We start from the raw sequence: 17,566 nt of genomic DNA on the forward strand, positions 1-17,566 counted from the left end.
AGGGTGTCCATGAGGCAACAGTTTCAGCCAGAGGCTCTACTGAGAGAGGCTGGGCTTCTAGCTTGCTCCAATGAGCAAAGTTATATTAGCAGGCTAATATTCTCATGGGCTGTTAATAGAGAGCCTGTGGCTATTGGCCAGAGGTATCCCTCAATTCCATGACACATGGGCCTCTTCAGAAAAGAATTCACAGTGTCTGCTGACTTCCCCCAGGGCAAGTAGAGAGTGGGTGCCAAGACAGAAGCTAAGACAGAGGCCACAGTCCTTAGGTAACCCAGAAGTGGCATCCCACAGTTGTCCATAGCTTTTTTTACATTCTGTTCATTCCAAATGAGTCAGTAAGTCCAATCCTACATGCAAGGTAGGTAAGTACCTAAGATGTAACTATTAGGAGGCTGGAGTCCTAGGACCATCAGAAGCTTCTGTATTTGGTATTTCTCTATTGCCATGATAAAACATCAGGACCAAGGCAGTTTATAAAATAAAAAGTTTAGTTGGTCTCACACTTGCAGAGGGTTAGAGTTTATGGTGGTAGAGGAAGGACATGGAGGTAGATGCATGGAGCAGCAGCTGAGGGCTCAGATCTTGATCCACAAGCAGGAGGCAAAAAGAGATATTGGGAATGGGGCCAGTCTTTTCAAACCTCAAAGCCTGCCCCCAGTGAGTGACACACCTTCTCCAACTAAGCCACACCTCCCTAATCCTTCTCAATCAGTTCCACCCACTAGAAACCAAGTATTCTAATGTTTGAGTCTATACTTATGTCTTCTAACCACACCCTCTAGAGGTGATGTAGTTAGCAAAACTACAAGTGGGGAGTGGATCTCTTTAGAGATCGAGAGCTGAGGAGAGCTCATCTCATCTTGTTCCTAGTTGCAAATGAAAGGCATTTTTAAGACAAGTTTCATTTTTTTTACAATATGACCTTTTGGGACTAGAGAGACGGCTCAGCAGTGAAGAGCAATTGTTCTTTCAGATGACCTGGGTCAATTCCCAAAACCCAGATGACAGCTCACAACTGTCTATAACTCTAGTTCCAGAGGATCTGATACCTCTTTCGACCTCCGAGGACTCCTATACACATATGGTGCACAAACATACATTCAAGCACACACATATACACCTAAAATAAAATAATTAAAAATGAAACAAAATATGGGCTTCTGAAAGATAGATGTTAGGTTAGTATGTAAATAGTAATGAACCATTACTAGAGGGGAGAAAGTATAGTTCATAAAATAAAGTTAGTGAAAATTTTGTGTGTGTGTGAAATACCTCTCACGGGGTGGGGGCGGGGGGGGACAAGTAAACTAGGGTTTTCCATCAGAAGTTACCAAAATATCACCTCAGGTTAAATAGTGAGAGCTGGAGTCTGCGTAAATAACTACCAAGGCCGTTTCTCCCGCTAAACATGCCCATGTCCAGAATATGCTTATAAAATGGGAATGAGCCAATGGAAGCGATAGGATTGGCGAGCAAGAAGAATGTGAGCTGTAAAGAAAGTCATAAAAGACGAAGAGTCCTGTGTGTTTCTAGCCATGTTCTGTAAACACTTTAAGTTCCTCGGATTCTGGAGAATTTTAAGCTGTGATTACGTGGAGGAAAGCTCCCATTAGGATGGAGATAAATTGGTGTTCTCCTAAGGAAGCTAATTAAGGGAAGGAAAGCCCTGTTCCCTTTCGAGAGGACAAGGAGAGAGTGGAATTTGTTTTTGTCTATAGAAAGGGCAGAGTGGCCTTCCACAGCGACAACAATGCCGTAAGCAGGTCTGGGAGGAGGTGGGTAACCCCCCCTCCCCGACAGGGAGTGGAAAAGACAAAGCTACTGGCAATGCAAATTTGAACAAGATTCCAAAACATTCTTATTGGGGGAGAAGACACACACTAAAAACCTGGAACACCGGAAGCAAACGAGAGAGCCGGTAGATGATGTGAGTGAGTAGCATATTGTTACTAAAGCCAAAGTAAAATAGGGCGTATATTTTTGGTACCAGTGGTCCCCTCCTATGCATTCCACATGAATTCTGTCAAGACAGTGTGGCCCAGTGTAAGGGCCTCGTTATGGTCTTGTAGTCAAGAGGAAGAGTATAATTTTTAAAAAGCAGATCCACAGGAAAACAGAGCTCAGTCTTTTTTGTTTTAAGACCAGATACAAGAGAAGAAGAGGGGCAGAACTTTCAAATTCTGTAGTTCTTGTAGCCCATCTAATGGTAGTTAAAAAATATTCAAAAATAGGCCAGGTGGTGGTGGTGCACACCTTTAATCCTAGCTCTTGGGAAGCAGAGGCAGGGGAAACACAAGTCTAAAGGACACATCATACTACAGCATCAGTTTTCTCTTTCAAAGGGTAAGAGCTTTTAAAGGTCATGCTTAGGGTTGGCTGGCAGAAAGCAGGGACAGCTGGACTGAGAACCCAAGGATTTGGTCAAGGAGCACGGGTAGTCTTGGGCATCTCTGCCTGTGGCGAGGGAAAGGCCGTCAGGAGAGTGACATCCGGAGAAACTGTTCTGTTCTGTTCTGTTCTGCTGTTCTGTTGTATGTCATTAGCGGTGACAAGATACCAGAGTCTGATTGACGACTTAGAGGAGAAAATCCTGAATACCGCGTGTCTTTCCCCTCTTCTCCCTCATCTTGAACACCTGGTTCTTGAAGACCGTTATTCTGAGGGGTTTTGTAATTTCTGAAGCTTTTCTTCTGATAAACCTACGATAGTTGGCTTTATTGTGTTTGGAAGCATGAGTATATAATTTTAATGTAGTCAACCTAAAATCCATCTTCGTTCCTAAAATTTTATTTAGTTTCTCATTCCTATTTCACCAAAAAGCCATTTTTTGTCTTTCTGCGGTGTTTGTGGCTGAACAGACAGCCGCACGGCAGCTGCACCCATCTTTGCTAAATGGTACCCACACCTTTCTCACTGAACTTCTCCTTGCCTCAGGTGCCCCCCCTCAGCTGGCTGGCCACTCACTGTCCTGGGTTCTGTCTGGTTAGAGTTGGTAGAAACTGTGTCATCTGTCATTCCGTGACTGGTCAGGGTCTCGTTAGTGTAAAACACGAACAATGCCATCTGTGCTTATTCTTCAGCACTTTCCTGGCATTGCCCGTCCCCCCCCCCCAGTTATGCCAAACACAGCTGATTCTGAAACCCCGCAAATGGGGCTGTCCCCTTCAGAATGATCAAGTCACTTGGCCAAGCCTTCCCTTGCTTCTTCTCTGTGTTTGGAACTGAAAACACTCAGTTGTCTCTAGGCGGAAAAAAAAAAAAAGTATAAAACCAGCCACTCTCACGTTCTCAAAAAGTGGGGAACTGGCCACTTCTAATACTAGAAAGTTAAGTAGAGGGTGAGCTAATTTACATTTTCAATTTTATACTAGCTTGCTCTGTGGGAGTACAATTAAGCAATCGATTATTTTAAGTCCAACTGAAGCAACCTTTATCTGAGAGTTTTGAGGTAGCTGTAGACAGTGCCCAGCACCAACGGGTGGCACAGTAATTCCCCCCTCCTTAGGCCACACTAACCCTCCATGAAAACTTTGAGCCCCTGCCGTTCTCTGTCTCCAGCTTTGTCCCCCACCTCCCCGCACGACGTCGTTCACAAAGCTGGCAGAGAGAGCTTCCTTTCATGCCAGTGTGATTGTGCCAGTGCCCTGCTTGAAAGCTCTTCCCATGAACCAGCTGGCCCTCTCAGAGCCAAGTAAAGGCTCCAGTGATAACTCGCTGCCAAAGTTCTCCTCATCTGACTTGCTCGCCTCCTCCTCCCTCAGTGCTGGGCTCTTCTGTGTTTACAAGCTGTGGCTTCCAGCAGCCGTGTTCCATGCCTGGCTGTGTCTCTCCTGCTGCTGCCTCTGCTTGGAAACCCCCTTTTCCCTTCTTTACTTGGTGCCTGCCATTTCATTTTGACTTCCACGTGATATTCCTTTACCATGTGATGGTAAAGTGTGGCCCAAGATAATCCCGTCTAGGACAGGTAGAGGATGCTGGCTTCATTGATTGTTTTCGTGTTTACTTGTAATTTTCAGCCCCATGAAGCATAGTCTATCTTCTGCATTTTTTCGTGTCCCTCAGTAAAAATGAATATTAAAAGTCTGCTACAGCCAGGCAAAGTAGCGCACACCGTTTTAGTCCAGCACTCGGGAGGCAGAGGCAGGAGGATCTCTGCGAGACATAGGCCAGCCTGGTCTACACAGCGAGTTCCAGGCCAGCTAGAAATGCATAGTGAGACCCTATCCCCAAAACAAAGCAAGCAAATAAAAAGAGTTTGCGCGGCCCAGACTTCTTGCCCAATTGCTGAAAACAATATAGCCCACCAGAGGTCGGGCTTCTTTTCACATAGGATGGAATTTTCCGCTAATGGCTACTGACTGACTACATCCACATGTCCGTCATCGTGCTGGCCCACTCCACTCCTGAAATAGCAACTTCCTAATGTCTGTTTCCTTATTGTACACCATGACTGCGTAAATTACAACACCTAAGCTACCTGTGGACAAAGCTGAGTTGTAGTGGCAGCTTAGTGGGGAGTAGTTGTGACGGCAGCAGAGAAAACGAAGGTGTTAGGTTATCCGCTTAAGAATATCCGCAAAACCACAGTGGTTTTGGCCCAGATGAAATTCCCAACTGTGGATCCTGTTTTCAATTCAGAGGTCCTCCTGGCTTGGGAAATAATAGGAAGAGAATTAATCCTTTGTTCCGAAGGCTAATAACCTTGTGGGATGAGTTGCCGAGGGCTGGCCCCTCCCTGCCCCCACCCCTGATCTTCCTCTCGGCTGGAGTGTGTCCAGCAGGAGTTGGAGGGTGCAGTCTGAGAACCCGACGGCTGATTCAACCCTCCCTGGCTGGAGGGCACAGCCTGGAGCCGGCTGGCACCACGCTGCACGTGCACCTGCTCTTGGGGATGTCTTTCTGTTCACCCTACCCTTTCCTTCCCCGCAGCACTTGCCTGAAGCCAGTTTTGAAGGGACCTGCCCTGGGTGTGTCTTCTGTAGAGTGTGACTTTCTTAGAGGCTCAGAGTCATGTTCAGTGAATCGGTTGAGTTTTATTTCTCTTTAAGGCGAGCTCCGCTCATCAAGGCGTTGCTTCATCTTTTCGTGTTGTTATGCCTGTCCTCTGTGCCGCTGGCTTGCTTGCCTCGCTGCTCGTTGCTATCCTTAGTTTTCAATGCTTCAAAAAACTGACTCTTAAGCAGGAGTATTTTATACTAGTTCATTGAAACCCACTTAAATTTGGTTACTTCTACACGTTAGCCAGCTTACTGTATATATAGGCAAATGATGCGTATAGGCAGATAGCATTGTATATCTAGATAAATACTGTAAATAGATAAATAATGTCATGAACTCTTTCTTTTCGAAAGAAAGGTTAGAGCATTAGAGTTTAGAGTCTTGAAAAAAATCAGATGGAAATGTCCCGGTTTTCAGCACCTTGACATCCTAGACATGAAATGGCAAGTGTATGCTTGCCATGATGAAACAGACTCCTCACACAGACACAGGCACAGGGCTAGGAGGTGGCTGGGCTCTACCACTCCAAGGCGGAGTGGTTCTCTGCGAGTTATGTAAGCAACCTTCACTTCTGTGTCCTTTTTTAAAAACATTTTTTGGTAAATATATCAAGAGCAGGAAATGTGATGGCCCTAACACAGCACCTTATTAATCTTCCTCGTAAGCAGCTTAATATTTCCCCGACCCCGACTTCCAACCAGTATTCAGGTGGAGTTAATGAGGGCCAGACGACAAAGCCTACATGCCAGTAGTTTCCAATTGCTCTAAAAACCAAAAACCAGCAGAAGCAAACAATTGACCAACACCTTAAAAAATAGACATGAGTGGGGATCACATGTGTGTGTAATATAAATATAAATGAGGACCTTTGACCCCGGCATTCTAATGGCTTTAATAAAAGTTACCGCGTTGATCTGGAACTGTTCCATAGTCTTTTTGTTGTCGTTGGTTTAGGTTTTTTTGAGAACAGGGCCTCTCTATGTACTCATGGCTGTCCTCGAACTCACAGAGGTCTGCCTGCCTCTGCCTCCCTGGTGCTTGGATTAGAGGTATGCACCTCCATACTCGGCCCAAATTGTATTTTAATTATGAAATTTGTAACTCGGTAAAGTTCTGCCCATAATCACGAGAAACTCAAATACAGGAAGATGCAGCTTGGCCTGCTGAGTTCTTATTTAGTTCCGCTGATGGCAGATCAGTCAGTAGACCCACAGGGAGGATGTTTTCCACTAAGAGTCGGACTTGGAAATGCCTTGGCTATTTCTACAGGCTAACCTGATTGATAATTCCTAGGTCGCTATCACTGCAAGTGTGTCTGTTTTTAAGATACGACATTGAACGACTGACTTTTCGTCCTGTGTGTGTGTAAGTACATGCACACGTGGCAGTCAACTGGTCCAGAAGTCAATGCTGGGTGTCTTCCTCCATCGCTCTACCCCTTACTTCCTGAGACAGGATGTCTCACTGAACCTGCATGTCACCAGTTTAGGCAGACCAGCTGGCCCCAAAACTCCTAGCAATCCTCCTGCCTTTGCCTTCTCAGAACTAGGATTCGAGACATGCTTTGCCATCCCTGACTTTTTCCATGGGTGTTGGGGAAAACTGAGTTCAAGTCCTCATGATTGCTTGACAACCACATAGTAACTGAACCATCTCCCTAACCCTCTCCCCATTTACAGATCCTTTGGCCTGCAATGCCAGGTGCAGCAACCCTTTTCATGAACGAACACCTATACACCTTAGACAGGCCACCAATGACTGATCAAACCCAGCTTGCTGAACCATGGTTCTATTGGGCTTACTTACAGGAACACGGGTGTGGTGTCATTAGCAGGAGCATAGGTAACCCCAAAACAGCTGCCTCTCTATAAAGTCCTACTCCAGTGTGGGTGACGACCTCCTAAAAGCATCGCAAACACACACACACACACACACACACACATACACACACACTTCAATTAACCTTCCCCTACGGTATACTCCAGCACCTCCTGAGCCCCTGGGCATCTAGAGCAGAATTATTTATAGCAAGTGGAGTGAGCAGGAGAGAAAGGGAGTGGATGGAATCTCAGGTGGGCATCTGATGACCTTCCTTTCTCGCTCCTCCTCTGAGGAAATGTCAGGAGCCCTCCTGTGTTAGCGTCTACTGTGGGAGACCACAGCTGCTCTGATTACAATGGCCATATTATGCCTAAGGATGACATTTTGTGGTATCTGGACACTGGGAAGATCCAAGACCTAATGTTTACTATGGCTTTTGAGGGAACTGTGGTGAACTCCATATGTGAAAATGGAGAATTCCTCAGCTAGAAAGAAAGAAAAAAAGAAAGAAAGAATCTCTCATCCAATCATATTGCTTACATCTGCCTCAATATATCCCTACTGTGTGAGACTGCATTTTCTACAGACAATCCTATCCAAAATCCCATCCTTATTGAACACTCATAGCATCTGCTCTTCCGTTAGATTCACAGAAGCCAGTTCTGGCCAATCTCATGAGGCTGCAAGCCTCTTCAGTAGGAGGCTGTGCTATAGTTTGGACATTGAGGATCTCCCCAGCCCCCATGGTACAGGATTAGTCCCCAGATGATGCTGTTGGGAAGTGTTGGGGCCTTTCAGATGTTGGCCTTGTGGGCATCACTGGAGGTGTGCGGGGTCCTGGCAGGCCTTCCTGGCCGGTTGTACCATGCCCTCCTGCTGTGAGCTGCCACCCTCTCCAGGGCCCAACACAAAGTTAATCACCTCAGGTAGTCTTCACAGTGCAGTGATGTGAACTAACGCGGGCTATCCAGCACCGCTCACACCAACCTAATGGGAGATTTCTGCTGGAATTAAAAGAAGACCGTGTTCTTTATTGGGGGAGATTATCCTACAGAATGACGCATGACCTGTATGTTTAAGTTCTCTGGAAAGCATCTGAGAAATAACTAGTGTTGCTATTTAACCACTGTGGTTGCTATATTGTTATTCTTCTCAATCTCGTGATTTTACCAGTTTCCTTCATGGATTGGGCTGTGCTCTCATTATAGAGTAACATGTGAAGACTTTACAGATAATATTTAGTGGCTATCAGACACGAGGCAAGGAAGTTGAAATCCCACTGATGTCAGCCTTGGTGGGCCTGGGTTTTTTGGCCCCGTCCTTCCATACCACCCACAGAACCCTGAACGGGTCCCCCCACCTCACTCACAAATGGCAAGGCTTGAACTAAACATTCTGTCAGCCTTCTCTCCAGCCTCACACACTTTTCCTCCCTTCCCTTTCACGCGTGGCTGTGTAGTAAAGAGACAGAGAATACAGCCTCCGACCTTCAGCTCAGTCTGATTTAAACTGTCAGGAACTCGTCACTTACATAAACTGTTTAAAGGCAGGGCTGCTTTTTCCTTGTCTCTTTTTCAGAACACTTTTCTCCAGGAAACGGTGCGGAGAGAGTGTGAAGAACGCTTTGAACTGACAGAGGCTTTGAGTCAAGCCAGAGAACAGCTCCTGGAGCTCGGGAGGAGTGGAGGAAGCTTACCGTGTTCCCTCAACAAGGGCACCCTAACCTACCATGCCACCGCAGTCAGCAATCACCGCCAACAAAGCAGTGCGAGGCAGAACTGTGGACGAGGCACCAACCCGCCCAGCCTGCACGGACTGCCAAAACCCACAGCTTCCCCAAGCCCAGATAAGCTCAAGAAGGTCAGCAGCTCCGGACTGCCCGCCCTTCCCCAGTCACATCCTCCCAGGGGCAGAGCATCTTTGGTGAATGAGACCCGGCGGAGATTGTCTGCCATCCTTAGCCGGAGGCTGAGTCAGCAGTGATGACCGGAGCCAGGAGCAGTTCTGTCCACGGTGTACACACCCTTTCATAGCCTGCCAGAGGCTCGCTGTAACCGGGTGCCCGGAAACGTAACGTGTCTGTAGATATATTTAACAAGGGCTGTAAAAAGCTAGGAACTTTCAAAAGGCTTTGGAAATGGCAACAGACAATGAAGTCGGTATTCCAGAGGGCTGATTTCCATGCTCATGAATCTATTGTACGCTCTGCGACCCTGGTCTTTTAGACTTCTCACCCTAGTGGGTTTTTCTTTCTCCCTCAGTCATTTCCCGTCTTCCATCCTCCCCCTCCCTTCCTGCTTTCTTTCCTTAGCAAGCAGATCATCTCCACAAAGAAGAGTAGATTATATTGGTTTTATTGGCATTTGTTCATTTGGTTATTAAATGCATAGATGTAATAAGTATTTCAAATAGAAAAGGAAGTCCTTAATTTCCAAAGTACTTCCTTCAAATCCTCGCAGAGCTAACATCACCCAATGTTCCTCTCCCTCGATCTACCTGGGTATGGATGGCTTTGTAGGCTGGGTCCAGAAGTCGTGATTGACAGCCTGCAGGAGACCACCCACCATGAGGCAGGGGGCCTGCTACAGAAGGATGGCGACTCCCATTCAGGGAAAAGTGGTTTGGTCAGATTCTGACTATCGTTTCAGAAAGCAGAAGGCATGAAAGTGTTTCTTGATGGCTATTTTCTGCATTGGAGGATTCTGGCACATAGCTGAGTTCTATTGAACTTAGATTCTCCAGTCACTGGGAAGAGAACTAACAAGATCTCCTGGTAAAAAGAACAGAAGGCTAACTTGGATTCAAAATTGATTACCCTGGGAAATGGGTAACCGATTACAGTTTCTGTTCTCGGGGTGAGACTGTAGAACAAGATCTGCTCTTTGAAGTCATCTTAAAGCTACCCGCTCCTGTAGCTGTCCGTACCTAGGGCTGGTGCTCATCTGTCTTCTCCATGGGATTTTTGTCTTTACGTTGGGGGGGGGGGGGTGAAAACCGACTTAACCCCTCTGCCTGCTGAAACATGGACATCCAGCTTCCCCCTTCTCCTCCGGGGAAAGCACGTGTGACTGTGGCATGCTCAATTATCACATTTGCTGCAATATTGGTGAGAGAGGCCATAGGTACCTGGCAGCCTCCCCACTCGCTGCCTAGGAGAATACCCTGACTAAACACAATCAAAGTTACCTCCCGTCGTCCTGAGGCTTGCTAGAGGGTTTTAACCACAGCATAAGTCCACACCAGGTGCCCCGGTTTCCTGACTCCTTTAGGTAGGAGTCTTGCTTTAGGATCAGGATACTTCCCGTTGTCTCGCAGAGGTTACCATTCTTCACTCTGGCGTCTCACAGGAGAGCCCAGCAGCACAGAAGCGTGACTGGAGGGTGGACTGAAGGAGTATACTCCAAGACGGGAGTTGAACCAGAACACTGTCACTCAATCCCAGTCCTCCCAGCCCTAAAGGCGTCTTCCCAAGCCTCCATCGTGATTGTCGCCAGCTCCACCCACCCTGCAGTTAATATTTGTCCTTCTGTAAGTCCCCTCACTTTGTGTGTGAGAAGGAAAGTTGATTCAGGGTAAAATGACTGCAAGGTAACAAGTGTCCTTTGCTAATTCTAGGGCTTCTAGCGAATGCTGATGCAAATATGCACCTATTAAAATAAGAAATACCCTTCCTCGGTATCGCCCTGTATAATGTGGCAGGGACCGGTTTACTAGATCTCCTGGTTCTGAACTTTGTTTGCATGTTGAATTATAAATACTGTAACATAAGGTAGACGGTAAAGCCCGCGAAGGCCCAGAGCATCTTGGGCGACAATCTCTACCATCAGGTGAGACACGCTTGCTCGCTGTTTTGCAATCTCAGCTCCCATTGCAGGAGCCCCAGGCATACAATGAGTTTCTTTATTTTTACCGTGAATGTGGGTCAGTAAGGAAAGTCACATGCAAGCTTTTCTACGGATGTAAAGACCGCCATTGCAAAACCTGGCTTCTTAGTTTGTTGATATACTCTTGCTTTGTGATGAATGTCTGGAACTCAGAATGGAACCATTGTCTGTCACACGGTTGTGTTATATGCTACAAAGGTATCAGACACATAGATGGATAAACAGAAAAATGGTAATTACATTTAGTTTAGCCTACACCATCTGAATAGTGCAGATTGAGCTATGGGCATATCTATGTATTTGAAGAAAGAAATCCTTAAAAGTGTCACAAGACACTAGAGGTTAAAAACCCATCTCCTTGATTTTCCTGGTGATGAACTCTTGGCTTGAAAGAGTATCATGAATATTAAGAAGGTAGTGAGGGGCTGGAGACATGGTTCAGTGACTAAGAGCTCTCGCTGCTCGTGCAGAGAGAACCCTGGTTTGGTTCCCGTCATCCGTATGGCAACTCAACCATCTGTAACTCCATCTGGACCTGATGCCCTCTTCTCACTTCCGTGGGCACTGCACACAGGTGGCACACACACATGTGTCCTGACAAAACACCCGTGCACAGAAAGTAATCAAATAATTTTAAAATAATAAATAATTTCAGATTTCTGAGGTTTCTGAGCATCTTGAGTTACAGGTTAACCCTAAAGCTATCCACTTACTTGTTTTTTCAACAGATGTGGAGACTTTCATTTTAAAAAGAAATTGTGAGAGCTTAAAAAAAAGACATATTATCAATCCTCAAGAATTATATAGTAGGGGCCAAGAATAAAGCATTTGTGGACATCATACACATGGGAGGTGCTGAGTAAAATGTTGAGAGCAAGGTGGATGAATCTTAGTAGGGGAATCAGGAATGCTTCAAAAAAATCAGTATATACAGCAAGACTTTAAAAAGAGGAGCAGAATTGTACAGAAAAAAGTAGACCAGTCAGAAGAAATGCATAAACAGACGTGGGAATCATAGAAACCTGATAGGCTGATCTCACTGCACGAAGGTGTTGACTACGGGCCAGTGCGTGCTATTAGCTGGACATGCCACGTGCTTTTCTGAAAATGAGGAGCTTTGCCCTGGCAGGCCTGTGCTGGGGTGGTGTGGGGTGGGGAGACTGGAGGATGCAGCAGCAGCTGGCAGACAGTGAGTGGTCCGGGCGAACTAATGAAGTTCTAATGAAGATACTGGTGCTGGGAATAAGGAATAGGCGTTAGATTAAAATTCTATTCAGGGCAGGGAAGGGATTTTTTTTTCCTCCCTCTAACTGCAATCTGAAACTGTTACCAGCCCTTGACACATTGGCAAGACTGCATTTGATGGGCATGGCTCTAATTGGAGGATCATCTCTATTTAAGAATAATGTGAACTAGTGGGAGCTATGTTTCATTTGGGAATCACATGACCCCACAGACTACTGCCCATAGAATGCCCCTTACAGGAGCACGCGGATCTGAAAAGGCTGTAGGAACTGTGGAGGAAGAGATAAGTGGACATGAAACAGAAATAATCATGTCTTGACTCAGAGAATGTAACTACAGCTACACAGGGCGATTCTGGAGTGATAACTGTGTAATAAAATCTGATTTTCACTGCATGAAGGGAAATATAAAAGAAAATGCTCCAAGTAAAGTAAGGGTTACCTTAAAATCTTCACACTTTGTGGTACTGAAGAGACCTAATAACATCACCTGGTCCAGATAATCGTTCACTTAGTTAATTAGCTTTCTATTTGCATAACTGTGTAACATCCGACGGAATGGAAGACCCTGGGCTTCAACTCCTGGCTTACCCATCTTATTTCCAGACAAAGAATATGTCCAGTGGGCCAGCTTTTTCCTACTCAAAGTCAGCCCTTCCAGCAAGATCAGCATCCACTGGCAGAGTGTAAAAAACACAGAATTCCTCACCTCACACCCAAGCCTGCTACTATCCTCCCCTGTCCTCTCTCCCCCTCCCTTCCTCCAGCTTCCTCTCCTCTCCCCTTCCTTCCCCTCCATCCCCTCTGCTCCTCTCCTCTCTCTTCTCTCCGGCCCTCCCTTCCTCTTCCCCCCTTTGATTCCCCCCCCCCCCCCGCTGCCGCCCCGTCCTTGCACAAGCTAAGATCTCCATCGCTGATCTCTAACCCCAGCCTGAAGTGGTTTGCATTTGCATTACGGGGTGAGTCTGTTGCTCATGGTGGGGTATTCCACATTGCTTAGCACAAGGCAGACAATGGCCTTGCTGTGCTTAGTTCCTCTACCTAAGAGAAGACATGGGGCAATGAGGACACCCACCACCATGCACCACACTGACCCATCTAACACCCATTTCCAGTGCATTAAGATTTTCCTACGTGGCCATTGATTGTGAATCCATAACACTCCAGGAAAACTAGTGGATAAAGAAAATCAATACTCATTCCTAAAACTCTAAAACCTCCATGAGCCTGAGAATAACTGGAGGTTTTATTGTTTTAATCCAATAGAGGCATTTTGGTTTTAATCATTGGCAGCTCGTTGAATAATCTTAAACTCTAATCTCAGAATAGCATGTATCTGAAACTCTGTTTATTTTTGTAATGGTGATGCTTATTGTCTTCTGAGACTCTGGACATTTTCTCGGGTGATGAAGTAAACAGTGTAAAATTTATTTGTCCAGGAATTAGTTCTGAATCACATTAAGTAGAAAACTAACTTGTGGCATTTCTCCTGGATTAATATGTTTTAAAGACAGAATTAACACCAGCTAAATAGAATTCAGTCCAGATTCGCAGTCTCACAAATCTGGATAACACAATGAGACGTTAAACACACTTGCCATGAGCATCGTAAGCTCATTTGGTGATACGCGGGGAGAGCCGTCGTCTTTGGATACGCTGTCCTTTCTTTCTTCTTTCTTTCCGGCATCGTGCACGCTGTGCGAGGGCACCTGTGAACACCTGGAGACTGGTTTTTCTCTTCTGCTTTTCTTCGCAGCTCTTCTGCTGAGCCATATCTCCAGGCCAGAAAAGAATGGAAGAAGCCAGGTAGGGTAGCACACACCTGTGATTACAGCCCCAGGGAGGTAGAGGCAGGAGGATCACTACAAGTTCAAAGCCAGCCAGGGCTGCATATAGAGATCCTCTCAGTCAATCCATTGATCACTGTAAAAATAATGAGACAGATTGACTTCATTTGCCACTTACAAGTTTGATAACTCCTATTAGCGTGTTTAGTGCTGATAGGAGTGCGTGCACTTATAGGTAAAATTAAAAATACTTCTCATAGTTAGGTAATTCAAACCCAACAATTAGACAAGTCTAATTCAGGGTTTTGAAGCAGTGTAGATGCTTTTCTAAGGTGGAGGATTAAGACTGGCAGTGGATTTATTTGCTGAAGATGTGAGCATCTGGCCCTGCCTCGCTGCCAGCGCTGTCTCCGTCTCCCAAGTGAGCTCGATGCGGCCTAGCACATTAATCTAGAGAAATCTCTCTGTCTTCTGCCTCCTTGAGGCAAATGAGTTCTCCAGGCGTAATTTTCTATCCAAAGCCTTAAGTTTCTAGGGAATTAAGGTCACTGCCAAGATGCAAGTGACTTCTTTTCCCTGGGTTTCTGAAAACCTGGAGTCGTCAACTTTCCACTCCCTATGGCCGGACTTTAAAATAATGTATTCGAGGTTTAAGCCTGGGTCGCAAGGATCGAGACAGGAATCATTTTCTTTTTCCATGCAGTATACAATACTTAGAGTTAGAGAAAAAAAATCCACCACTTTAACAGCCCTGGCCATAGGCCTAACCCACGTGTTCCCTCCAGACTCAATCATAACATTTGCTAATGTTCCCTAGATTAACAAGGGAAAAAACTATGTACCTCTTACGCATATTTAGGTTAGAATCTTAAATAATTTAAGTAGGTGTTTTGAGTGTTTTAAAGATAGCCGAAACGTTATAAATGTTGGCACTTGGAAAATTTTTAGCTTTATGATTTTTTTATGACTGCAAAACCTTTCTTGAACTCCCTACCATATTAAGTTACTATAAATACATGCCTAACTTTCTGCAGATTCTCTGGTTTGAGCTGCTGTGATAGTCACTATTGCTCTGTCAACCTTAAAATGACATAAATATCTATTAATGAATAATTATGAATCGTGAAAATTACGTATTACTAGTAGTTCACTTGCTTTTTAAACTTTAGTGTGTGCGGCTGTTTGATGAGCATATGTGAGCGTGCAAGTGCCACAGCGTGTGAGCAGAGGTCAGAGGGCAACTTTGGGGTCCAGTTGTCAGCTTCCACTGGGGACACTGGTCCTCGGGCTTGCACACCAATTGTTTTGCTCCCTGCATTGTCTGAATGGCACTCAGCACTTTCCTGGTGTGTCTGATAGTATCCCTTTCCTTATGTAATGGAAAATCAAAATGTATCTAGGGATGATATTCTATGCCCATAATCTTAGCAGTTGAGAAGTCCAAGCAGGAGGATGATGAGTTCAAGGCCAGCCTGGACTACATCATGAGTTATTGGCCAGTCTAAACTGTGAGACCCTGTCTCACAAACACTATAATGACATCAGAAGAACAGGAGGGGAAAGGAAGGGAGACATTTACAGGAAAAAAAAATAGTGAGTGACTGGCCTGTATATAGGGAATTAGTTATTTTGAGACAAGTTCTGCTGTGTAGCACAGGCTAGCCCTGAACTCATGATCTTCCTACCCCAGCCTTCCAACTTCGGGGATCACATGCATGGAGCATCATGTGAGAATTATTTATTATTATTATTTATTAGCTGGTGGGAAAAATATCAGCATTTTGAAAACTTTTCTCCGGAATATCTGTAATATATTAATGAAAGTATATCAATAAATGTTGATAATTTATAAATTTGAATTATGCTTAAAAGAATTGGTGATACTTGCATCTACTGCATCTAGTATTTAAAGATTCCTTATAGCTAATTTGTATCCTTATAAAAGTATATTGCGGGAGGAGACAATATCAACTTTTCTTACTATTGGCGCTTTTACTTTGCTTTAATGAAACTGCCATAATCATACATCTGAGCACAGGGTATAAGGGAAGATAATCATAGTGTCCAGGGGTGGTTTGTTCCCACCTCTGTACTTTACCTTGAATCTGAACACAGGAAATTCCAACATAGACCAAAATCTCAAATGTCTACCCTGTCCATCAGTCAACAGGAATGTCTGTACAGGGAGACAGCAGAAGCCCTACGTGTGCTCATACTGCAATCTGAGGACTGGTGACCAAGCCAGGATCCTGTACACACTCAACATTAGACCTGGTTAGGGCCCCAAGACACGCAATCCAGTATGGAGGCTGTTCTGCCTTCCCTCAACCTGCTACCACGCAGGAGTGTCAGGGGCCTTGGAAGTTTCCCCTGTCTCATAAGACCTTGATTCCTAGATAACCAAAGAAGCAATGAAAGGAAGTGCTGATATTGTCCCTGTGTGTTTCTGTAAGCACGGGTCTATGGAAGTCCCAGTAATGCTTTTACTCAGCGAGACCCCGCAGCCAATCAAGCCTATGGACTTACAGACTTTTAGGACACACCTCTCAAGAAAGCGGGAAATACAGCTGCTCGCAATAGGGAGAGAAGTATATCCAATGAAAATTGGATCGAAGGTTAGAGAGTCTGAAGTTCTTTGTGGCCTACATAGCTTAGAACATGAGTTCTAAGCCAACAATAGTTACTGTCATTAAATTCTTATTTTTACAAATCACCTTGGAGCAAAAGAAAATTTATTCCATTCATACCCTGAATATAGTACACAGAGCAGAAACTTAGAGGTTCTGGTGTCATAGTTTAGGATTTAGGTATAGTTTGAAGGCCTTTAAAAGTGTTTTTTTAATCATATTTTTTTTCTTCTATCAAGGATTGGACGTAGGTGAAGTGCTTTGCCACTGAGCTAATCCCATAGCAATTAACCTTCAAACTACTGAAGGTTTTCAATTGCCCTATGCATTTCAATGGCACTCATGTACACTAGATGTTTCTCAGCGCTGATCTTCTAAATAGCCTGACTTTAACTTCACAGACTTGCTCTTAATTGCCGTGGTCCTCAGATACCTAGGGCTCCTGCAACCATCCCTACCCTCCTTGGAATGAAGACAGCATGCTGTTGCTAGGGCACAGGACAAGGCATCTCATTGGGTCTCAAGACATGTGCCCACCTGAGCCACACCCTGACTGCACTTCAGCCCAAAATCTTTATGAACTATATTATATTTATTAAATGTCTCTTCTGACCTTAATATTATGAAAGCAGCTCACCATGTAATGAAAACAAGAGTGTGTCGATGTACTGTTGAAGTCCAGCCATTAAAGGTGAACCAGAAACTCATCTTCTAAGCTTGATGCCATGGTTTCACCGTTGGCCTCTGCATTACAGTTCTGAATGTCCAGGGAAAGTGGCAAGAGTTTTGTCTCAGCCATCCTCCTTCATCTTTGGATTTAGTCCTTGCACTCTCCAGGGGATAATTCAGCCTCCAGTCTCCCAACTTATCTAAATGTATCAAAGAGGGGCCTATTAGACTCCCCTGGCCCACTCAGACTAGGATCAGAGTGTCCCCACAGGTCACCGAGGGATTTTCCTTGATTATCAAAAAGACATGAATGAAAAGGCCCGGGGCCCTCCCTGCCTAGTGGAAGGGCTGTCTCCACAGGCTTCAGGCTATGTCTCCTGCTTTGTTCTCGAAGTTTTAAAGCAGAATTGGATTTCCAGTGTAAATGGCATGACATCTGGCTAACAGGTCTAGGGGCAGCAGCTGTCTTCCGTTCACCGTTTAAAACCTGATAATGAAAAGGGAAAGGGTCAGACACTCACAGCAGGCAGGCA

At 45.1% G+C, this 17,566-nt stretch overlaps 1 protein-coding gene across 1 annotated transcript in view; it reads left to right on the top strand.

The window, feature by feature from the left end:
- Lekr1 (leucine, glutamate and lysine rich 1) overlaps positions 1-10,501 on the top strand; it is a 127,085-nt gene extending 116,584 nt beyond the window's left edge. The window contains exon 13 of the mRNA XM_075950812.1: positions 8,401-10,501. Within this exon, the coding sequence (XP_075806927.1) occupies positions 8,401-8,805 (405 nt within the window). The 3' untranslated portion in view covers positions 8,806-10,501. The remainder of the gene's footprint in view (positions 1-8,400) is intronic.
- The last annotated feature ends 7,065 nt before the right edge of the window (positions 10,502-17,566 follow it).

This window comes from Microtus pennsylvanicus, chromosome 16, assembly GCF_037038515.1.
Source record: "Microtus pennsylvanicus isolate mMicPen1 chromosome 16, mMicPen1.hap1, whole genome shotgun sequence".
NCBI lineage: Eukaryota > Metazoa > Chordata > Mammalia > Rodentia > Cricetidae > Microtus > Microtus pennsylvanicus.